The sequence below is a fragment of the Patagioenas fasciata genome, chromosome 24 (assembly GCF_037038585.1).
Source record: "Patagioenas fasciata isolate bPatFas1 chromosome 24, bPatFas1.hap1, whole genome shotgun sequence".
In the NCBI taxonomy this organism is placed as follows: Eukaryota; Metazoa; Chordata; class Aves; order Columbiformes; family Columbidae; genus Patagioenas; species Patagioenas fasciata.
In genome coordinates this window covers 2306885-2330276 of record NC_092543.1, presented here as the reverse complement: position 1 = coordinate 2330276, position 23392 = coordinate 2306885, and the positions used below count along the sequence as shown (strand labels likewise).

At 50.2% G+C, this 23392-nt stretch overlaps 2 protein-coding genes and 2 long non-coding RNA genes across 18 annotated transcripts in view; 3 read left to right on the top strand and 1 right to left on the bottom strand.

Annotated features, from left to right (window-relative positions):
- The first annotated feature begins 820 nt into the window (after positions 1-820).
- Positions 821-2976, top strand: LOC139825568 (uncharacterized). The gene is made up of 4 exons (XR_011735691.1): positions 821-894; positions 1468-1552; positions 1942-2057; positions 2892-2976. It is a non-coding gene; the product is annotated as an uncharacterized lncRNA (long non-coding RNA).
- Position 2977: 1 nt separating this feature from the next.
- LOC139825567 (SUN domain-containing protein 3-like) lies at positions 2978-4528 on the top strand. The gene is made up of 3 exons (XM_071798867.1): positions 2978-3059; positions 3579-3671; positions 4367-4528. Exons 1-3 carry the CDS (start codon positions 2988-2990, stop codon positions 4520-4522), a joined length of 321 nt encoding a protein of 106 aa, XP_071654968.1. The 5' UTR covers positions 2978-2987; the 3' UTR covers positions 4523-4528.
- Positions 4529-9575: 5047 nt separating this feature from the next.
- LOC136111395 (uncharacterized) lies at positions 9576-11163 on the bottom strand. The gene is made up of 3 exons (XR_011735689.1): positions 10967-11163; positions 9960-10076; positions 9576-9757 (listed from the first exon to the last, which is right to left on the bottom strand). It is a non-coding gene; the product is annotated as an uncharacterized lncRNA (long non-coding RNA).
- A 5597-nt stretch (positions 11164-16760) lies between these two features.
- The window catches only part of LOC136111430 (dystrobrevin alpha-like), a 37209-nt gene continuing 30577 nt past the window's right edge, over positions 16761-23392 (top strand). For 7 of the 15 annotated variants that reach the window (XM_071798735.1, XM_071798733.1, XM_071798732.1 and 4 more), the window contains exons 1-4: positions 16765-16970; positions 17363-18189; positions 18676-18816; positions 22329-22416. In XM_071798735.1, the coding sequence (XP_071654836.1) occupies positions 18053-18189; positions 18676-18816; positions 22329-22416 (366 nt within the window). In that variant the 5' untranslated portion in view covers positions 16765-16970; positions 17363-18052. Of the gene's footprint in view, positions 16971-17030; positions 18190-18675; positions 18817-22328; positions 22417-23392 lie in introns of those variants that run through there. The other 8 variants (XM_071798738.1, XM_071798739.1, XM_071798730.1 and 5 more) reach the window with 7 other exon arrangements.

Below are 23392 nucleotides of genomic sequence, written 5' to 3'. Positions count from 1 at the left end.
AGCTGGTGACAACTCCAGCAGTGACTGAAGCTGGTGCAGGACCAAGCCAATGCACACAGCAGGAATGCCAGGCTCAAGGGTGCAGTCCCTGCTGCTGCTCTCCAGTCTGCTGCTGATCTGCACGGGAACCGCCAGCTTCACCAGCCTTTTCTTTATCTGCTCTGTAGGAAGATGAAGACGATGAAGGCAATGGCACTGGTGCTGCTCTTTGGTCTGTTCTCTTTCGGTGAGTGTCTGTAGAGCTCTGACCTGAGGACAGTTTCCTTAGGAGGTACTCGGGGCTCCATCCTGCCCTGTTCCTCTTCCCTCGCTGTGAGCAGAGGAGCTCAGCTAAGAGCAGAAGTCCCCGGCAGAACTGTGCCAGTCCCTGCTCCAGCGGGACGGGTGTGGGTGAGGAAGGGCTGAGTTGCCTTCCCCAGGAGGGCTGAGCCAGTTCTCTTCAGCCCAGGGAGAGGCCGTGGCTGAGCTCTCCTGCCCCAGGGGCTGAGAATCTTCCGCAGGACAAGGAGCACAGTCCAGGGCAGGGAATGTCCGTCTATTGCAGAGCCCATATTCCATGTTGGCCACTGTCAGAGGCAACAAGAGACAACTAAGGCACCTGGGAGAGACACAGAAAGGGGAGCAGGTAGCCCGAGGCATAACCCAGCGTTAGACCAAGTTCTAAGCTCTGGTGTGCGTCTGGCAGGTGTTTACCACGTGGGACGACTTGGCGCCTTAACCCTCTGGAGCACTGCAAAAGAGTTAGGAGACCTGAGCGAAACCCTGTCCCTGCCCATCCAGCTCCGTAAGCTCCAGGAACAGCTTTACCATCTGCGCTGGAGCACAAAGGATGTGGCTGAGCGGGCTCTACAAGAAGGCGTGAAGCAAGCAAAGCTCCCAGGCTTTACCGGACGGGTAAGTGCACAAGACAGAAGGATCTGCTCAGGGGTTTTATCCTCCCTCCGGCATGTATCCTGCTCCATTCCCTGTCACAGCCAACAGGCTGGTGCTGCTGGAACAAGTGCCGTCATGGCCACGCTTCCTTTTCCTGTTGCTCCATACTTTCTTATGGGGAAGAGAGAGCGTGAGGGGAAAGACAGCTGTCTGAGTCGAACCTTCCTCTGCACCCAGATGTCGGGTCCTCCTCAAGGGAGGGCTGGAAAGAAAGAATGGTCTCAGCAGTGCAGAGTTAAGCCAGGCCTATCTCATGCCCAGAGGGTTTGTCTGTCCGTGCTGCCTGGCCTGGGGCTTCTCCACAGGAAAAGCCCCTTCCCGCAGCTCCAGCACTCAGAGCACTGGAGTGAGCAGCCCCTCCTTTCTCATCCCGTCAATCACAATAGAGCAAACCTGGGACGCTTCCAGGCAATGTGGGCGTTCCTTCCATCTGAGATGGGCCTTGTCCCCTTCACCTTGGCCGGCCTTGCAGGGGAGCTGCTTGCCCTGTTCCTTTTCCTTCTAACAGGCGCTCTCGTTTGTGTTCCTTCCCAGGCTGCTCAGGAGATCGTTAATCAAGCCCTGGAGAAGCTGGAGGAAATCCAGGTCCCGATGGCTGATTACGCCCTGAAATCAGCAGGTGCTGTGACATTGTACAAACCAACCAGTTCCAAAGATCTTCCTGTCCAGATTGACAACATGGGCATTGGTACGTGCCCAGCGGTAGGAGAGAAGGGGCGAGAAGTCAAGGATCCCCTGGTGCCCTAAGAGTGCCCCCACTGAGAGAGCCTGTAACAGGCCAGACCCCATGGGAAGCACAGAAAATCTGATTCATGTTCTTGTCTTTTTCCACGGCTCCATAGGACATTTTAATGACATCTTGCTGTGTGTTCCAGAGGGGTTGTGCCAGTAAGAAAGAGGGGAACCCACTGTAGGACATGGATGATAACTGAGAAGCCTTTTTCAAGTCAACAGCACAATATTCCTCCTGACACTGCCTTGTGATCATGCTCGTGTTTGAATTTCCAGGGGCTGCTGTTATTCAGTCAAGGACTTCTCCATCCCTCCGGACTGCCAAAACCAAAATCTACTTGTATTCCGTGCCTATAATGGATTACATGAGGTCCCCTGAACTGATTCTGGAGGTAGGAGCACCAAGAAGCAGTAAAAGGAAGGTTGGGAGCGTGACCCACACACGCTGCTCAGAGTTGCCTTCCCCCGTCTTTGCTCCTCAAAGCTTCCTCTCCTGCCTCCTCCTCACATGGACCTGCTCTCCTCCTGTGTCTCCCTGCTGAGTGTTTCCTCTCCAGAGTGGCCCAGGTTCTCCGCGGGAGCTTCTGCCAGGCCAGGCTGCTCCTGCAGTCTGTGTCTGCCCAGTTGCTGTGCAAACTGTCAGCACAGCACGGAAGGAGAATGGCAGAGGAGCCTGCAGAGCTCTGGGATGTGCTCTCAGTGAGCAGCAGCGGGTGCTGAGAGCCTGCACTGCTGGAGGGCCCCACGTTGGGCTCTCCAGCTGTCCCGGCCCTGCTGCTGAGCTGCCTGCGCAGTCTGAAGAGCCGGCTGGTGCCAGTGGAAGGAGCTGGGAGTGGATGAGCGGGAGCGAGTGCTTCCCCTGGCAGGAAAGGTTCATCCAGGGGGGCCAGAGCTGCCACCTGCTCTGGGCAGGGGCCTTTCAGCCACACCATCCCTTGCTTGTTTTTGGTGGGGGCTCTGGACCGGGAGAGGCCTCTGAGCCTCTACAAGTAGCGCACCCAGCTCCCAGCCATCGAAGGGCTTCTCTGCTGCAAGGGCCTTGTGATATGTGAATTCTCACAACTGCTGCTCCGTTCAGTACCCTCAGAGTCCGACTGAAGGCACTGGCTGCAGTTCAGAGCTAAGCTGATTGGCCAAATGAGTTCTTAATCCTCTGGTGCTCATGGCAGGAATGAGAGCCAGAGCAACCTTCTCCATGTGAATGCAGTTTCCTCTTCTCCTTTCAGCCAGAAAATCATCCTGGCAACTGCTGGCCCTTCCCAGGAAGTCAGGGACACGTCTTCCTCAAGCTGTCCATGCCGGTCATTCCCAGAGCAGTCACCATGGACCATGTCTCAGGGACAGCGTTCCATGGGGAAAGTATCTCCAGAGCTCCCAAGGACTTTACTGTCTACGTAAGTGATTTCTCTGGAGCGGGGGCAGGGGGTTGCACAGCATTTCTAAGCAGTGGGTGAAGATGTGTCAAAGAGTGAGTCCAGTGGCCTGAAGCTTCCTCCTGTCTCTCAGGAGAAACGGGCTCCTTGGAGTTGCATCCTTCGCATTGTATTCCTCTTTAATTCGATGTGCCACTCAAAAAAAGGCTTCTGGGGCAAGATGCTATTCCAGGAGCCACAGGGAAAAGGAGCTGGACAGTGCATGGCCCTAGACCTTCTTGGCTTCCAACCCCAGTGGCATTTGTGATCCTCACGTTACCTCCCTCTCACTGGGAGCGTCTGCTCCTTTTCCGACTGCCAGCTTGGACTCGTTGAGTGGGCAAATGTGAGGTGCTGCCCACCTGCAGCTTCACGTCTTTTCCTTGTGCTCATCATCCTTGGACTACGTAGCTGAAATAACCCCGTACTTCACCGACTGAAGTTCAGCCTTCCATGGTGATACCAGACATTCTTCTTTTCTCCACCTCTGTCTCTCTGCAGGGCTTCAAGGAAGAACACGAGGAGCAGGGAACGTTCCTGGGACAGTTCACTTTCCTGGCGGCGCTGAATCCCAGTCAGACCTTCCAGCTGAAGGTGTGGGGACACAGAGGGAGGGGAACTGGAGGAGAGGAGGAGAAATGCGGCTGGATGGGGAGAGGCTTCCTCGCCAAAGGGTACAGGCAGCCCTGTCCTTGAGCGTGTGCCACGCTGGCCTTTCTTCTGCTTTCACTTCTGGTGGCAGGTGCCTGGACTGCCAGTCTTCTCATTCATTTTGGGTTTGATCTTCAGTGCTTAGAAGCACCACAGTTGAAGCTGGAATCAGCTTGACTGTCTGGACCCCAAGTGCACGCAAGCGGCCACATCCCGTAGGATGCACGACTGCTGGTCTGCCAGTTAGAGACCAGAAATACTGGGCTTCCTGAGGGTTCTGTTGGTGCAGGCAATGACCAGAGACAGGGAGGCCGTTCTGTTTCTGTGGCTTTCTAGAGAAGGCAACGAGATATTATAGTGACCCCAGCCCAGGGTCTTCTGACTGTGGAAGCCTGTGCCACAAAGCAGGCGAGAACTTTCCAGTGTATTTGCTGAGGCACCTGGTCGCTGCTTCTTCCGTTGCTGTTGTCATGGCCCGATGGGGTAGAGCAGGATAAGAACGTCTGCACCAGGACAGGTCAAAAGCCCCCGCGGGGCAGCAGGAAGGAAGCTGCTGATCGAGGCCATCGCTGCGGCGCTTCTGTCAGTGCTCACGGGCCAGAGAGGGAAAGGCGACTCATTTCTCCTTGTCATTGCAGAACGAGCTCGCTGGGGTCGTGAATTACATCAGGCTGCAAGTGCTGAGCAACTGGGGCCACCCGGACTACACCTGCCTGTATCGGTTCAGGGTGCACGGGGATCCGCCAAAAGATGGGGGAGAGGTGCCAGTTCCATCTGTCAATAAATTCCATTAATGTTCACCCAGTCGAGTTCCCGTCTGCTTTGCCTGTGGTGCTGCCTGGTCCTCCCTGAGCTCGCTGGAGCTCCCCAACCTCCTCTCAACCCACCAGCTTATGGGAGACTTCAGGAGTACCCAGCAAGGTTTTCCTAATTAAAAGAAACTGGAAAACTCCGTAACAAATCTGCAGGAAGCCTGACATCCACACACTTGCTGCCTGCACAGGAACATCAGCAAGGCCCTGCCTGTGCACCAGAGATTAAATTAATGGACAAGTTTCCTATGCAGGAAGCAACTAAGGATCGACCGAGTGGAACCATCTGTTGTTGCCTGTTTTCACAAGGGGCACGTGCTGCTTCAGCTTCCATCTTTCAGTCTGTTACTGATAAGAAAATGGAAGAAGTGTGTGTTTTTGTAAGAAACAAACCCTAATAGGAAAGTTGGTTCGTGGACTTATTTGCCTCTCTGGCACATATTGTGTTTATAGCCCAGGAACAGTTACAGACTGATTAGCAAAGCAATCCCAGGACACTTAAGAGATCCCATAACCACAGGAGTCTGTGTTTCCTTTTCACCCGAGTTCCCCAGGCCCCAAGGCAGGAGCAGGCAGGGCAGTCGTGCACTCGGGCTGCACCAGGGAGGAGAGAGCAGGTCCAGCGCTTGGCACCCAGGGCTGGGCACAGCAATTTGTGCTCTGAGCTGAGGCTTAGTCCATGTGCAAGCCCAGCACGGGTCCAGATACCAAACTGAGGGTGTCAGTTCATCCCCGGTGCCACACGCACGGCACCTTCTCCCATCGCCTCCTCCCGATGAGCTGTTTTCCAGCCCCTTCCAGCTCAGCCCAGCTCAGACACCTGCACTCTGGCTCAGGGCTGCCTGGGGCTGGTGACCCTCGGGGCAGCAGCAGGAACCACTCTGTCCGTGTGTTTGGGGCTGTCCCTGCGCTGAGCCCTCGTGCCCAGGGCTGCTGAACTGGGCCATGCTGGGGCCCAGGGGTGCTGAGGTCGGCAGGTCCCCCGGTGTGTCCGTGCTGGAAGACACCTGCTCCTGCAGCACCCCTGGTACTGATCCCGAACCTGGTCCATCCTCACCCAGAAGTACACTTGAGTTTGTTTATTTTCATAAAACTGAAGATAATTCACAGAATCACAGCATGGACTGGGTTGGAAAGACCTCAGAGATCATCCAGTCCAACCCTTGGTCCAACTCCAGTCCATTACCAGATCGTGTCACTAAGTGCCATGGCCAATCCCAGTTTAAAACCCTCCATGGCCGGTGAGTCCAGCACCTCCCTGGGCAGCCATTCCAATGCTGACCACTCTCTCTGCACAGAATTGCTTTCTAATCTCCAGCCTCAATTTCCCCTGGCAGAGCTGAAGCCCCTGCCCCCTTGTCCTGTTGCTGAGTGCCTGGGAGAAGAGCCCAATCCCCCCTGGCTAGAACTGCCATTCAGGTCGTTCTAGAGAGTGCTGAGCTCACCTCTAAGCCTCCTCTGCTCCAGACTGAACAAGCCCAGCTCCCTCAGCCTCTCCCCATAGGGCTTGTGCTCAAGTCCCTTCCCCAGTCTCGTTGCTCTTCTCTGGACCCGCTCCAGCACTTCAATCTCTTTCCTGAGCTGAGGGGCCCAGAACTGAACACAACACTCCAGGTGTGGCCTCCCCAGTGCAGAGCACAGGGGCAGGATCACTGCCCTTGTCCTGCTGACCACGCTGGTTTGGGTACAGGACAGGACACCATTGGCCTTCTTGGCCACCTGGGCACACTGCTGGCTCATGTTGAGCTTCCTGTCCATGAGTCCCCCCAGGTCCCTTTCTGCCTGACTGCTCTCCAGCCACTCTGTGCCAACCTGGAGCGCTACAGGGGTTGTTGTGGCCAAAGTGCGGGACCCGGCACTTGGCCTTGGTGAACTTCATCCCATTGGAATCGGCCCATTTTTCCAGTCTATCCAGAGCCCTCTGCAGAGCCCTCCTGCCTTCCAGGAGCTCCACGCTCCCTCCCAACTTGGTGTCGTCAGCAAATTTGCTGCTGATGGTCTCAATGCCCTCATCTAAATCATCAATCAGGATGTTAAACAGGACTGGACCCAACAGTGACCCTGGGGACAGCACTGGTGACTGGTGAGCTGGATGCAGCCCCGTTCCCCAGCACTCTCTGGGCCCGGCCCTCCAGCCGGTTCTGAACCCAGCAGAGAGTGCGCTTGTCCAAGCCATGGGCTGCCAGCTTTTGCTGGAGTACATTATGGGAGACAGTGTCAAAGGCTTTGCTGCAGTCCAGATAGACCACGTCTACAGCTTTCCCCTCGTCCACCAGGTGGGTGACCTGATCATAAAAGGAGATCAGGTTGGTCAGACAGGACCTGCCCCTCCTAAACCCGTGCTGGCTGGGTCTGATCCCTTGTCCATCCTGAGGGTCCTGTGTGATTGCACTCAGGATGATCTGCTCCATAGCCCTGCCAGGCACCGAGGTCAGGCTGACAGGCCTGGAGTTGCAGTCCTTTTTGTGGATTGGGGTAAAAATAAAATATTTTGCGCTTTAAAGTGTGTGTAAAGCATATTTCAGTTCACTCTGACAGTTTTGTTGCACAGTTCATTTAGTTCATCGCATGGTTCTGCTGCCCTGCTAAAGTGGCACAAGCTCAGGATCAAACTCAGACTGAGCCCTCGAACACCCAGCAAACAGCGGAACCATGGAAGGACCTGGCGCTCACACGGAAACAATGACTTTCTAGAATGCATGGGTGTTGCTGGTGACATTAAAAGTCCTCTGAAAGTCCGAAGTCAAACTGAGAGTATCTATTCCTTTTATTAATTGTGCATTAAAAAATAGTCTGTAAAAATAATTTCAATTATCAACTTTTCAAAACAGATAAAATTCACTGAATATATTGAAGAACTTTATATGCGACCATACCGAGAACACTTTTTAAATTTTGATTTCCATCAGTTCTGAAATGTTACAGTGCACATCCTGCATCTTATTTTTTGAATTTGCTGCTTTTTCATCTTCCGATTTCCCAGTTGATTTTTCTTGTAAACTAACGCACTCATTTCATCTCTTTCTCATGTCTACGCATCGTTCTCCTTTGTTATTTGCTTCCCAGGCTTCTTGGCTCCTCTGTAAAAACAGATGTACATAACGTTTTGTGCATCATTTATTAGAGCAAAACTGTATACTTTTCCAGAAACATTTTAAAAATTAAACTTTCAGCAGTTCTAGAAGCAACGGGAAAACCAATCATCCTACTGTAATTCACCCGTGCTTGGAAATGTGCTGCTCTAGTTTTTTTCCTCTAAAACCTTCCCCAGCAGATCTGGTGCTTGCACAAAGAGCCCAAATGCAGCAGCACAGCTGCTGGAGGGTTTCACAAGGCGGTTTTGGGTTGTCTGTATCCATACGGTGCCTCAGCAGAATTTGTATCTCGGGCTGGAGTCAGAAGGCCCAGGGAACTGCCCTGGGTGGACTCAAACTGACCGCTGGGTCACCTGGGCTTTGAAACACAAAGTCACAAAGTTGCACTTTCTGAGCCACCCGCTCTGGACCGATCTCCCAGAGCAAGCTCGTGCTCTCCAAACACCGACGGCACCATCCGAAAAAAAGTGCTACTGACCATCTGCTCTGGAACAGAGCACCAGGGAAGCCATGAACTCAAGAAAGGGCAGCGCTCAACAGCCTTCAAACTGAACCTCTTTTCCCTTCCAGGGAGAACTTTCAGTGAGAGCCAGAGGGCCAAGAACCACAAGGACACTGTGCTAGTCCACATTTCAAACCGTGCGACTGCAGAGCAAAGTCCCCGTAACAGCTGCGGGGAACACGGAGATGGGCGATGAGAAGGAAACGTCGCAATGAAGCACAGAGTGCAGACCCAGGCTCTGGGCATTGCTACAAGGGCCATGAGGTAGAGACTCGAATGCTTTGCTTTCGTATCAGCGATGCTGTAAAACATCAGGCGTCTCGGGTGAGTCCTCCAGTCAAAATTACATGTCTGCAAACAAACGAACTGTTCTCTGTTCTTTAATGGCTCAGCATTGCTTAGGATCTGGTGGATTTTGGCAGCAAAGGCTTTAAGACCAACTTCACATTTTCTAGGTGGGGAGAGATGTTGCTTCTGCAAAAAAGAATGAATTGTAAAAATCTCTCTCAAGCAGTGACCCGAATGGTTGTTTTAAACTTACAGTGAGCATTTTCACGTGGATTTCTTTTCCTCCAGCGTGGTGCGTTGTAAAATCCTGAAGAACATTTCCCACCATATGGCTCAGGTGCCGCTGAAAGGAAAATTGGCGACAGTGGTAATGGTGGCTGTTGTGACAACAATTAAGAATGTTTTCTCTGTGATCTCTGTACCAATGTGTCCACATTTAGCCAAAACACACATTAGAAGAAAACAAACAAAGAGACAAAGAAACCCAACCCAAACACACACAAGTATTAATGCCAAGATGCGGCAGTGATGCTGAGATTCATTGAACTGAACTGCATTCACGGTCACATCGCAGATAATCTCTCTTAAGGAGGTTCCCTTATTGAAAATTCGAGATAGGGAGGCATCTCAAGCTGGAGATTCAGCTCAGCTTAAGTGAGATGACTGAAACTGGTAAGATGAAATAACTTTCTTCCCTTATGATTATTGAAAGTATTTACCACTAAATTTCTACATGAAGTGACAGATTGGAGAGTTAAAAATAAAGTGAAAGATGTAAAGTTATGGTCACATCTGGAACAGATTTCCAAAAAGAAAGATACAGGACGTTGAATCCCACCTGTAGGCTCTTGTCAAATTTCTGACATAGTACATCCTGTCAAGAGGACAGCAGAGAGACGGAAAAAAGAGGAATTAAAATATCGCATTGAAAGAATGGAGAGAGAATGAATGGAGAGAGAATGAATTCAGTCCCCTGTCCAACCTAAAAAATATAATAATAGTAATGAAAACAACAAGGATTGACAGAAAATAGATATCAGAAGTTTGGATAAGATCAGACTCCATGATTTTCCAAGATAAAAAAAATACTAAATATTGAAAATAATGAATCTATCACAATCATCCCACCTGTAGACCCATTGAACTTAGGTTCTGGGGTGACATTCACAGTGCGGTAGAAAACATATGTTGATCTGCGAGGTTCCAAAGAATCAGATTCAGTCTTTCTGCCAGCACCTCTCACATAAGGAACAGAAGCAGCAGTTTCCTCATCCTTATTTTTACGCCTTTGTTGGTAACTTGGTTTGACGTTGGCATCCAAAGAGTGAATTCCTAAAAGTGAAAAAGCAAGCAGAGATGCAGAAATGTTGTGCTGTTACTCAGAATTTGGCATATTACGAGGTCCTAGAGGCTGAAAACGAGATTGACCAAAAAAACCAACGTTTTTTCGTGGACAGCCCAATTCAAATCTATCCAGTTATTTTACTTACAATGAGGTGTTCAGCAATGAGAAGCTGATGCCAAAGTACGTTACCTCCATTGTCAAAGGATCGCCAGTTTCTTCTGGGCACACGCTCCGCTGGAACTCTCCTTCCTGAGCTCTCTCCTCCTTTCTCTGTGCTGTTCAGCGGTGCAGCGGTGTCACCATCCCCTGGAAAGGCAACAGCGAGAATGTGGGCCCTGCTGGTGTGCGAGCCCAGGGAACGGCACTGCCCTTCTCTTCCTCCGCCTCTGTGAGACAGCGATACGTAAAATGTCCTTTAACCTCTCGTTGTCTGTTCTTCTTTCTCTTTGGTCAGTTCTCTGGATCCTGTCCCGTGTAACTTGAGCACCTGACGTATAACTCTGATGCTCTCCAAGAAAATTGCATAATAGGTTAAAGACGACTATGGCTCCAAAGGAAAGAACCAGCCACACATTACCTGCTCTAGCTTCTTCCTTTTCATTAATGATATTTATGAATCCTATCTGATCAAATTGATGGTGTTTTCAAGATGCATGTCATCATAGTACCTAAACCCTCAAAGCACTCAACGGAAGAATTGCTTGGGAAAACATCTCTATCCTTTTCTCTGAATGTATCTCTATTTTCAGACCGTCTGGAGTGCAGCTGTGAACACAACCCCCTTACCCACTGCTGTCCTCTAAGTGCTGACTCCCTGCCCTTTCTCTGTGCCGCACAGGGGGGTGTGCACCTCTGGAACACCCATGCTTGAGCCCAGGAAGACTGATGGACTCTGAAGGAGACCTTTGGTCTGAACTAGGAATGATGCTTTTGTCTGTAGCATTTAGACACATGCTATGAAGATGACTGAATTATTGGTCATGAATCTACTGTCTGACTAATTATAAAGCTTTACATTTCTGACTGTGGATACTGCTGCGCTCTACTTATGAAACTTATGCTGGTTCAAGTTTATTCTTGACCATATTTGGGCATAAATGACTTCGCATGAACCCGCGGGGACAAAAAAGAAAGCGGCACCATACAGACAGGCACATCTGAGGTGTTTGGAGAACCCTGTTTCAGCAGAAGCCCACCTGTAGACCCCTTGAACTTTGGTTCTCGGGTGCCGCCCACCCTGCGGTAGAAAACAGACGCTGGTCTGCGAGGTTCTGAAGAATCGCAATCTGTTTTTCTTCCTGCTGCTCTCCCGCGAGGAACAGGAGAAGCAGTTTCATCGTCCTGCCTGCGACTCCTTGGGTGGTAACTCGGTTTTCCTTTGGGGTCTGAAGTGTTAAATCCTAAAAATGAAAAAGCAAACTTCATAATGCTGTGCAGTTACTCAATTTTGACACATTGCAGGAGCCTGGAGGCTGGAAGACAAGATTAAAACAACGTGTTCTTTATGGAGAGTCCTATCCAAATGTGGATTGTCTATTCTCTTCCTCCCGCCTCTGGGAGACAGCGATTAGTTCAGTGCAATGTCCTTTAACCTCTCCTCTTATATTCTCCTTCAGATTCTCTTGGATGTTTGGATCCTGCCTGCTGTAACTGATGTACAACTCTCATGGTCTCTAAGACAATTCTATAATACACAAGTAAAGAACGAGCTACAAATAACCTGCTCATTCTTTAGCTCCTCACTTGTCATGAATGACATTTATGAATCCTTTCTGATCCGATTTATGGAATGGTTGTGTATCTCCAGATAGCACACGTAGGCTTTACAGCCCATTTCTACCTTTTGCATCCACAGGCAACACAGGGAGTCACCATGCCTGAGACACTGTGTATGTGTAAATATGTGGGGAAAAAGAAATGGTAAATATTAATGGTAACTATTGTCTGAGAAGATGAACATTACTTGCCTTTCTGTAAGTCTCGCTCCATGGCTTCCAAGAGTAATATTTCCTTTTCCCGAGCTGAAGACACAGTTTCTGCTGATTGGTGTTCGTGAGGGTACAGGATCCTGTAATACTCTCCTAAACACAGCCAAAAAGGAAGATAAAATAAATACAATAAAATAAAATACAATAAAATAAAATGAAATAGAATAAAATAAAATAATATTAAATTAAATTAAATTAAATTAAATTAAATTAAATAAACAATGAAAAGGCTTAGTATATTGTCTTCATTGCTGTTTAGGAAAGACTGACTGATTTCATATTTACCAGTTTTATAGCATATTTCCTTGATGGTTCTTTCCTCTTCCATTTCTGCAGCAGTCTTAGGCTCCCATTTAGAAACATCTGCAGGAAACGGTTTTAAAAGATTACTGGGTATCAATACAAAGACCTTCAACAATTCCTAATAATCATGTACCATCATCAATTTCATTTTGGTCACAGTGGGTTTTTTCTGAATTTAAGCTCTGCTTCTGGACGGAACAAGGATTCCTTAATATCAGGTGTTTCCAGGAGCAATGGAACGGCAGGTACAACACATAGGAAGAAGCTAATGTTTGTGGATTTGAAACTATTCAAACCCACCCTCAGTGCTCACGTTCAACACAACCCTTCATGGACAAGCAAAAGGAAATCTTCTGACTGAACACGTCACCAGGGAGCGCTTGTCACAAAACCTCTGCCCACAGGTCCTGTCCTGGAGCATCTGCTGGCAGAGATGGTGAAGTGAGGGCTCCTCATCTGTCTCAGTTAAGGCTGCTGAGATCAGCAAAGCCCCGGCTTTGATTTGGCTTGAATTCATGGGGCTCACTCCTACTGACACCGGCTCAGGAAGCACTAACAGGGGGTCGTCCTCTCACTCTCTGCGAATGTGCAATTCATTCTTCCCCAGGAACCCCTCATCTCTAAGTGAGACACAGTCAACCGTTCAGCTACTTTTAAAAAGCACAAAACCAAACCCAAAATAGATCTATAAATGCATAGACAGTCACTTAATCTAGTGAGTTGTGTCCCCAAATGTAGAGAAAGTTTGAAGAGTATTTGATGGCCATCTGAATTGTGGATCACATCCTAGGAGTTGTGGATCACATTTTAAACTTTATCTAATACAAAAGAGGCATGTGGATGATAACGCTATTGAAATATGCAGGTAGGCATTTCACAGGAGTTAGAATGATGCCTGGTGACCACCACTTCCAACATTTTGGGATTAGCCGGAAGCTGTTTTCCAAACTCTTCAACAACTCTTTTCTAAATAGGTCACGGTTATTATAACAAATCAGTGGTGAAGTGTAGAAAAGACCCTATTCTACTTCTTTGTGAAAGAAAATATAATCTGTTTACAGTTCTCTTTGTCATCATCCTCTTCATCGTCCTGTTCATCTTCATCTTTGTTCAGGCTTATAATGAGTGGAGCGTGAACTGGCAGGAAAATATTCTCTTGGTTTCCGAGTGATTCTTGCAGATGTGCTGGGTGCAGAGTCCTTTCTTGGCCACCCTCTTGCAATGGCACATCTGCAGAAAAGAACATGATTTTGTTAGAAGGGAACTAGAATATCAAACCCAGGTCAGACATGCAGGTGCAGTTTTGAACTCTTTATCATATTGAGGGGATCATTAAATAGGCAGATTATGACGTTTGGGAAAACTATTCTGCCAAGCTTGGCAAAGGAGCATCTCGCAACAACAGAAAGGATGAAAAAGCGCGGGTACTAACTCCTCTGGAAGAGCAGATAAAGCACTGCGGTGTATCATACTAAACCTATTCCAGTGACACTCCTGCGGGTCGGATTTGTTGTATCTCACGCAAGAAAATGTAAGATCCAGCAGTTTAACTTGACAGTTCACTGTGCCACTGCCCAGAACAGCACATTATCAGCTCCGGACAGTGTAAGCCAAATGCACCTTAAATGGGTTTGACAGGATTTCTAAGTATTGAAAAGGACAAATGCAGTTAAAATGTTTGCAATGCTATTCTGGGACACATGGACTTTGAATGTGTGCATTTTTCAGTAAAAAGAAAAAGGTTTGGATCTATTTTCTCATTCTGATTGTTGGACATGGCTCTTCTAGAGGTTACCCATGTCCATTGGGCCTCCAGGGCATCTTCTCTGACTCACAGCACACCCAAAATGTGCCTGCGTTTTGTTTAGGAGAGCACCAGCTGCCAGGGCTCACCGGTGTGGGTGTGGGAACTGCAAAGCAAGCAGTGCGGGCACTCACAGAAACAGCACCAGGTTCTTGCCTTGCTTCTCTGGGGCTGGGGGGCTCAACACACCCAGACAGGACACGCGACCTTTCCCTGGGGGAATTTCTGGAACACAGGCTGTTTGCTTCTGACCAGAGGTCTCTCTGGACTTTTCTCATTACACCTCTCTGCAGCTCTGGAGCTCAGGCCCATGAACAGCTCTAGTTTAGGCCCCTTGCTCCTGCATGGGTGACAAGTCACGCTGCTCTCACTCCAGCTTCTGCCTGAGTTCTGACACCTGTCCTGGCTCCCTGCCCTGGACACTTTCCCTGCTCCAGGTTCCCGCTGTCTAACAGGACTCCTGGAAGCCAAGAGCTCCTCCGGGAAAGGAATGAGAAAAAAACCCAAAAAACAAAAACCAAAATCTTCTATTGGTGCTTTTTTATTTTCCAAAAATAATGTGATTTTCAGTTATTATATAACCTTGCAAATGATTTCTGCAGCATTTCTACTCTGTGGATCCTGGCAACCTAAATCACCACTTGTGACGTCATCTTTCCTGCAACACGAAGATCCGTAACACGACAGCTAAAAAAGTCACAGGGCAACACCATTCAAATGCCAAAACGATTCCTTTCTTTGCTCTGAACTCACTGCGGTACCAGATCCTACGCCACTGATTTACCATGGCACGTTTTGAACCTTCGTAGATATTACTAAGCACTGCAAGGACATTCTTGTGTATGAACTTACTCTAATGAACAAATAGTAGGGAAAATATTTTCACTCACTGTTGTTAGGTGGCAGGAAGAGTCCGTTTATATTCCGAGGTTTGCTGTGACCGAAGGCACAACTGATCCTCACACAGCCTGAGGGTCGTTTTTCCCAGACACAGGGGATGTGCCTGTACTTCTGCTGCAGGAGAAAAGAGTTGTCATCGACTGTAAGCACAACAATAAAAATGCACTAAATGGAGCAGTACACGGTCTGCTGCTGGGACCGATAACCAAGATTTTGTGGGACACAGATTTAGACATTACCAGCTGGGTCTAAAAGCAGCATCTCCAAACCACGCCACGTTTGGGCTGCAGTCAGTACAACTGGGCCATCCCCTGGGACACACTGGGGTCTGGAGACAAAGCCCAGCTCCCGGGCATTAATGCCAAAATCCCCATTGTCCAAATGGATGCGATAATGGAGAGCCCAACACCCAACCCTGGATCTTCAACAGGTGGAATTTAAACATAGGGCAAACACACGTTGCAGGACTTTCTTCTCAATAACTTGTTTTGCAGTACTTCAGGAAGGAACTAAAAGCAGAAATCATAAACGTGGCCTACGTATCCAAAATCAATATAATCCTGATTCAATACGAAAGATGAGTGATCGTCACCCATGACTTTTATGCGTTCCCTGAGTACCCGAGCGCAGTTCACATGAGAAATTCCCTCGGTTCAGATGATCATTACCTCTTCTCACCACTTCCAAAAACCCGCTATTTCATCTACAGATGTGGCCACGACCCAGAGAGACATATCAGCTTCTACGTTTACGTAACAGACCTCCCTGTCAACACGGCTGTATCAAGAAATCAAGGATCCAAAGCACTCCAAGATCTACAGCATTTACCTGTGCGTTTGGGGAGCACTGGAAATGGCAGTAATTCCCACCTTCATCCATTTTTGCGGCTCCAAATGCCAGCAGAAGGCACCAGCACGAAGCAGCTGGTGCCTCCTGCAGCCGGCCAAGTCAACAGAGGCGGTTGCGGCCAGTATAGAATGTTACGTTTCGAAAGTTCCAACTGCTCCTCCAGCTCCTGATGTCACCATCATGGCGCCAGGGGACACGTCCAGCTTGGACATCTTCCTTCGTCTCCATTGCTTCAGTGTGAATTACAGAAAATCAAGCTATTTCGGAGTCTCCCATCCCAGTGTTTCTTTAACGAAAAACGGAACAAACCCATTTGCCGGGGCTTAAATAACACCCAGCCCCTTGCTGAAGGAGCTGTGGCCTGAGAAACAAACCTTTGATAATGCAAAGACAAAGCTTATTGACCATTTTTTAAGCAAAACCTTTCTGCCCAACATTTTCCTCACTGTAGCTCTTTGCATGGAGGGGTGTTGGGAGGGTGGTTTAAGATTTGGGTTTTATTTCTCATTACTGCACTCAGATTTGATTGGTAATGAATTAATTCCCACTAGCAGAGTCTGTTTTGCCTGTGACAGTAATGGGTGAGCGATGTCTCCCTGTCCTCATCTCGACCCATGGGTGCTTTGTTTCTCTTCTCTCTCCTGCCCAGCTGAGGGGCAGTGACAGAGCAGCTTTGGTGGGCACCTGCTGTCCAGCCAGGGTCAGCCCAGCACCGCTTCCAAGGTTTATCCCGAGGCGCAGAGCCCGGGAACCACCCGGAGCCCCCTGTGCTGACGGGGGCAAAACCGACACGGCGAGTTCCCCACGGCCCGGGGCCCGGGCATCCCTGCCCCAGCCGGGCGTGCGGCACCGGGCAAGCAGAAAACAGCCCGAGGAACGGCTGCCGGGCCAACGGCACCGACGGCACCGCCAGGGCGCGCTGCCTCAGCCCGGAGCCGAAAACACAGCGGAGCCGCTCCGGAGAGAGAACGGCGCCTGGAGCCCGGGAGCTGCCCCAGGCCCGCGGCCGCGCTGGGCGCCTCCGGGAGGGGAGGCCCCCGCCTCGCTGGCGGCTCTGGGGAGGTGCCCCGAGGCCACCGCGCCCGCCCTGCCCTGCCCTGCCCCGTCCCGTCCCGCCCTCCCCAGCGCTCAGGTGCGTCGCGGGGCTCCTGGCGGGCGGGCGGTCCCGTTCTCCATTTCCCGTGGCGCAGCGCGGGGCGGTGCAGCCGCAGTTCCGCCCGGCGCTGGTCCGGCGTTGGGAGCGGGCGGGCTCGGGTGGCCGGGGCCATGAGGCGGCGGGGCGCGGGGCAGCGGGCGGTGCCGCGTGTGTTCGTGACCGAGGTGAAGGAGGAGCCGTCGGCCAAGCGGGAGCGCCAGGTGGGCGAGGCGGAACGGGGCCGGGGCCGGGGCCGGGGCCGGGCCCAGGGGGAGCCGCTGGGCCGCGGGGAGCGGCGCCGCACGGCGGCGCGGAGCGGGGTGGACAGGCAGCGGCACCGGCCGTGTCAGACCCGCCCGGGCTTTCCCGAAGCGTCCGCGCCTTAAATGCGGGAGAGAAAGATCGTTCGGGAGCCATTGCAGCGCTTCCCTTTTCCCGCCGAGTGCGGGCGGTGCTCCCCCTGGTGTTGAGGTCGCTGTGTCTGGTGCGGGTGCAGTCCCGGCGGGAACGGGGCTGCACTGGCAGCCTGTGTGCAGCCGCTGTGCCGGGCCCGCCCGTGAGCCCCGCACAGACTGAAGCACCTTCTTTCTCATCTTTTTGTTATGCTCAAAAGAATATCAGGAGTGTGATGGAAAAATACTGGAGCCCAGTGTGAGCTGCTTCTCCCGAGGATGTAACAGGCAGTGTCCGGACACACCGGGTGTCAGTTGCCGGTCTGCTGTAGAGCTCCAACTTGTGTTTCCCCGTTCAATAGAACCAGAGAACCATAGACTGGCCTGAGTTGGCAGGGACCCACAAGGATATGGAGTCCAGCTCCTGTCCCTGCACAGGACACCCCACAGGTCACCCCGTGTGTCTGAGGACGGTGTCCAGTCTCCTCTTGAACACTGTCAGGTTGGGGCCGTGACACCTCCCTGGGAGCCTGTTCAGTGTGCAGCACCTCTGGGGGAAGAACCTTTTCCTCATGTCCAACTGACCCTCCCTGGCACATCTTCTGCCGTTCCCTGGGGTTCTGCCATTGCTGCCAGAGAGATCAGCGCCTGCCCTTCCTCCTCCCCTTGTGAGGAAGCTGTAGACCGTGATGAGGTCTCCTCTTAGTCTTCTCCAGGCTGAACAAACCAAGTGACTTTAGCTGCTCCTCATATGGCTTCTTCTCCAGACCCTTCACCAACCTCTTCTGGACACCCTCCAATAGCTTTATATCCTTTTTGTCCTGTGGCGCCCAGACTGCACCCAGTGCTCCAGGTGAGGCCGCAGCAGTGCAGAGCAGAGCGGGACGATCACCTCCCTGGCCCGGCTGGCGATGCTGTGCTGGATGCACCCCAGGACACGGGTCCCTCTTGGCTCCAGGGCCACTGTTGGCTCATGTTCAGCTTGCCATCAACCAGAAAGCCCAGATCCCTCTGCAGAGCTGCTCTCCAGCATCTCGTGCCCCAGTCTGTAAGTACAGCCAGGACTGCTGGCACTAAGAGGGATGCTTGTGGAACCCACTAGTGACGGGTGTCCAACCCAACATGACCCCATTTACTAGAGCGCTTTGAGCCCAGCCCGTCAGCCAGTTGCTCACCCACTGCACTGTGTGTTTATCCAGCTGTGTGCTGGACACCTTGTCCAGGACAGTGCTGCCAGAGACACTGTCAAAGCTTTAGTGAAATCCGAAAACAGTTTATTTATTCGCAGTACACATACATTCAAACTTCTGTTATACATGAAAATTTCTGTGAAATAAATTGGGGGAGCACTCTGATTAGAGATTTTTTGGTCTCTGTACGTATTAATTTGAAGTACTCGCTTCATCCCATTCTCCGCTCTACGTATGGTTCTTGTTTCCTTTTCACTTCCATGTCTTCTTGGCTCTGTTGTCAAAACAGATATACAGAAATCTTTCTACATTGCTGACTAGAATAAATCTCTATGCTCTTTCAGAACCATGCTCAGAAACAGGCTGCCTGTTGTGTGGGCCTCTCGGAGCACGGGCCAAATGCTGCCGCCAGAGCCCTCCCCCTTAGGCAGGGTGGCTGCCGGAGGTGATCTCCGGGGACCGGGATTCCCTCATCTCCAGTGTGGGTGAGTGAAATAATTCCTGCAGGATCGCGGGGCTCTGTTTGTTTTTCCTCACTTAGGCAAAGTGAGCGTATTCCGTGCTTAAATATAAGGACATGTATTTTCTTTAGTAATTCCTTGCCAGATTCAGGCAAGTGCACACTTTTCCCGGAGTCAGGGGCGGCTCTGGCGTTGTGTTTGGTGAGCCACGTGTGTGCACACTGTGGATCCCCATTGTTATTATTTGCTGCACCCCAATAACTTCCTGAACTGATACTCGAACCTGTATTTATGTTCTTGGAGAGCTAAAACCCCGTTCTTTACCGGTTAATCTGCTGCACCTTTTTGACCAGAATAAAAGTTTGTTTTGGACCCTGTTGTCTGCCTAAAACTATCGGGGTGCCTCTGTGACACACGGGATGGGGGGGGCACAGGGGACATAGAGGGGACATGGGGGGCAACATGGGGGTGGGGGGACAAAGGGGACCTGGAAGGGATATGAGGGCCACAAGGGGGGACACGTCCCCCACTTTTCCCCCCTGCACCACAATTTACCCCCCCCAGTTTCCTCTGGTTTATAGAATCCCCAGATAACTTGCATTGGAAAAGACCTTTAAGATCATCGAGTCCAACCATTCCCCCGATACCCAATTGGAGTTGAAACGCCCGTCGCCAATTTCCCACAAATCCCTTTGGGCCTCAAGCATTTTATTCCCCCCGAGCGACCCCCGGATGAAACACCCGGATGCTCAAGTTCTCGCGTTTGCAGCAAAATCCCCATTTTGCCCCGTTTTTGTTTCTCAAACTGGGATGAACATCCTGGGCTCTTCTCAAATGCAAAATACTGGGGGTTTCGCTGCCCTCTGGGCTGGACTTTGCTGCTGCTTAATGGGGATAAACTTGGCATTTTTATTAGTGTGAATTTCCTTAACTGGGGTCTTCCCTACGATCTTAATGGAGGTAAACTCAGCTTTTTTATTAGCATGGATTTCCTTAATTGGGATCTTCCCTATGATCTTAATGGGGTTAAACTCGGCTCCTTTTCGGAGTTATTGTCAGAAAATCCAGGTGTTTTGGTGAGAAAAGCTGCGCTTAAGCTGGGCTTAGCTGCGCCAGCAGAAGAGGGACCGCAGGGTCGGCCGCTGTCTCGGCTGATTCGTCCTGGTGGTGAGGAGGAGCATGGTCTGACCTGCCAGGGTGCAGGTGGAGGGGTCGGGGTCCCGCTCCAGGATCCTGAGGGCTGGAGGGAGAGAACCGGAGCCGGGATGAACCCCCCATGTCTGCGGAGACACCCCCGGTGTCCCCCCGAGCCGGCCCGACCGGCCAGGAGACAGCGGCTGTGCAGGAATGCCCAAAAGCGGCCAATTAGCCCCTTGTTTTGGGCGGAAAAGCCCCCCAAGGTCATTGAGTCCATTAACCCAACCCCAGCACTGAAACGTCCCCAAGAACCTCGTCTGTTCGCCCCTCCAGGGATGGCAACTCCAGCACTGCCCTGGGCAGCCTGTTCCAACGCCCCACAGCCTTTGGGGAAGAAATTACCCCCAATTTCCAACCTCAACCTCCTTCTCCAGCCCCTTCCCCAGCTCCGCTCCCTCCTCTGAGCTCATTCCAGCTCCTCAAGGGTTTTCTTGGCGTGAGGTGATCCCAACACCCCAGGGGCCACCATTTGAGCCCTGAGGTGATTCTGGCACCATTTTGAGCCCTGAGGTGATCTTGGTGCCCCTGGGGGCAGCGTTTTGTGTTTTGAAGTGGTTTGAGGTGATCTCGGTTCCCCTGGTGCCGTCGTTTTGAGCCCTGAGGTGATTCTGGCACCATTTTGAGCCCTTGAGGCGTGGCGCTGACCTTACAAACCTTGAGGTTGTAAGGAACATATGGATTTTACGTGTTTATCTACAATGTCGGACACACGGAGAATAATTTCACCTAATACGTGTGTATTTTACAGTAGCTGTGAGCTTGGTTAAATACAGTAAAGTGTTAGGTATTCATGGCAGTTTTAGGAGCGCCTGTACATATTCATACCCTGTCCCTGAGAAGGCCGTTCTGATTACAATGAGTTCAGGAGACCATTTCCAGAGTCTCCACCTCCGGCTCCTCCTGGTTGCGGCTGCGCAGTGATCGTGACCCCGGGTCCTCTTCTCTGTACGCGGTCACCGTTGGTCCAGTGTGATGAGTTGGTTGGGTCTCAGCCTGCTGAGCTGGTTAAACTGGTGTATCTCCTGTCCTGTGCCCAGGTTTCTGTTACCTGGTTCACCCAAGGATGCACCAAGGATTATTATCTGTGCAAGGTGTCAGCGAACTCCTGTTTCTCGTACAATAAGTTACACAGAGCTAAGCAAGCCTATGTGGGTTAAAGGGTTAGCTCTCTGTTGGCTCTTTAGTGATGTGGGGTAGGTTTAGTTCTTTCAGAGTTAATTAGTTAATTGTCAATCCCCTGTATCATTCCCCCCTTTTCTAAGAGGTTAGTTAATTCTGTTACTGATATGATTATTCTTTATCCAATGTCTTTACAAAATACCTATTAGATTCTTGCTCCTGCCTTAGTTGATGTTTCTTCCAGTTGCTCCAAGTGTCCCGGCACTCTGGCAACACCACAGGGAACACCTCATCGTCATACAGACCAGTATCCCTGAAGCTGATATTCCCACTAAAGCTCCAAATAAGGATCGTAACCAGGTCAAGTTGGGAAGCCAGGAAGTGAGGCCCTCCCATAAATTAGAGAATCCCCCTGTTGTATTGTCTCTGGTAACTAGATGGAGGATCCGAGAGTGTTCCCGTATCTTTTGAATATCTGTTTCTACCCGTTTCTCCTGATTAATATATGAACAACAGCTTTGGTTTATCACCACACAAACTCCTCCTTCTTTTGCAGTCAGGAGGTCCAGGACCATGCGATTTTGTAGGACTATCTTGCTTAGTGATGACGTCTCTTCCTGGAGCCCCTGAAGAGCAGCCATAGTGACATTTTTAATTTTCTAGGTTGTGGATGGTATATTTCCTATGGCTTTTTCTAGTTCACTATCTCCTAGTTGAGGAATAAACCATCTGGCAAAACTCTGAAATCCAGAGGGCCTCTTTACAAGAGGTTTATTCGGCACTGAACACGTTTTTCTCCGTGACGTCCTAACAATACCTGGGGTGGGTATGAATGGTTAAACACCTTTTCTTGGGGTACTGTGTATCCGCCTGTACAATGGCCTTGCCAGTTATCAGGTGGACTTAATTTGTCAGTATTTTCTATAGTAAATTACTTATAAAGTGAAGGTTTGTAGAATAAGCAAGTCATGAAGACCACTGGAGACTGGCACGTCCGAGACTTTTCTCACCAGTGGTGACACAATTTTAAGGCTATCAGGGGACATTCATTGCCCTCCCACTTCTCCCCTTTGCTCAATTAACACCTGCCATTGTTAATTTGGTGACATTTTGCTTCTGAATTCTGTAATGGGGGCGGTGTGAGCAGGCAGTGTGACAGAGCAATGGTCATTTTTATCCCGTGTTAACGTCTTCCCTCCTTCCCCTCCAATCCTGAGCAGCGTGCTCGACAGCGCAAGTCGCCTGGATGAAGAACATAAGCTGATCGCCAGGTACGCAGCAAGGCTGGCAGCAGAAACTTCTTCATCAGTAAGTGTTTTAATTAAAGGAAGGAACTTCCCTTCTGTCATGTTCCAGGGGCTTGGCAAGATCGGGGAAATTACATCTGACAGTCTTAATGATTAATTTTCCCTATCCTTTTCAACAGATGCTGTTATGCTTTGGTAGTAATACTATTATGCAGTCCATTTAAACCAAAGCATCCACTTATTAATGCATATAATCTATATACTAATGCAATGGTATTTAAACAACTACAGCAAAGGGAATCTGACATCTTGAACTCAGGAAAGACTAGAAAATATTGTCTGGACTAGCTTGGGTTAAAAATGAATGATATACTGGAGTGGAAAAATGGGGTGGTGAATCCATTTTACTCTTTAGTTCAAATATCATGGCCGCTGGGGCCCTAAGTGCTGAGGGTTTTGAAGAATGATCTCCAGCAGGATGACTGTGATGACCCCCTGCGTTAGCCCTGGCTCCCATTTTCGTTTCAGAGCAATGATTGTTCTATTCTATGTATCCCAAGATAAAAGGTGATGACAGGCTAAAACCTCACTAACTATATTCAGGAATAAGAGAGAATGAAGGAGGGACCCGATGGAAGTATATAAAATCTTAAATGGCATAAATAAGGTCAGCCTAGTTACTTTTTTCCTATCTCAGCAAATTTGATAGAACAAGGGACCATAAATGATGGTCAAGTGAAAAGCAGCAGGTCCAGAGTGCCAAGAAGCACATTTTCACACTGAGATTTACACTGCAGGGTCAGTTGAAAGGGCAAAATCAGGCACCGCTCTTCATGTAAAAGCACTGAGTCACCTTCATCCCAAGGGCAGGAGGTAAGGACAAATCTGTGGTCCCGTGCACCCCTCCGCTGTGGAGGATTTCACATTGCCTGTGGCTGCAGGGGAAGAGAGGGGCGCTCTGGTCTGCCGGCCCAGCCCAAATCAGTCCCTTCCAGAGGTGTGACACAGTGACTCAAATTTAAGGCAACCTGCAGGTG

Coding starts and splice junctions, on each gene's coding strand:
- LOC139825567 (XM_071798867.1), top strand. CDS start 2,988: ATGGACCATGTCTCAGGGACAGCGTTCCATGGGGAAAGTATCTCCAGA. Junction 3,060..3,578: donor CCAAGGACTTTACTGTCTAC/GTAAGTGATTTC, acceptor GTCTCTCTGCAG/GGCTTCAAGGAAGAACACGA. Junction 3,672..4,366: donor GTCAGACCTTCCAGCTGAAG/GTGTGGGGACAC, acceptor TTGTCATTGCAG/AACGAGCTCGCTGGGGTCGT.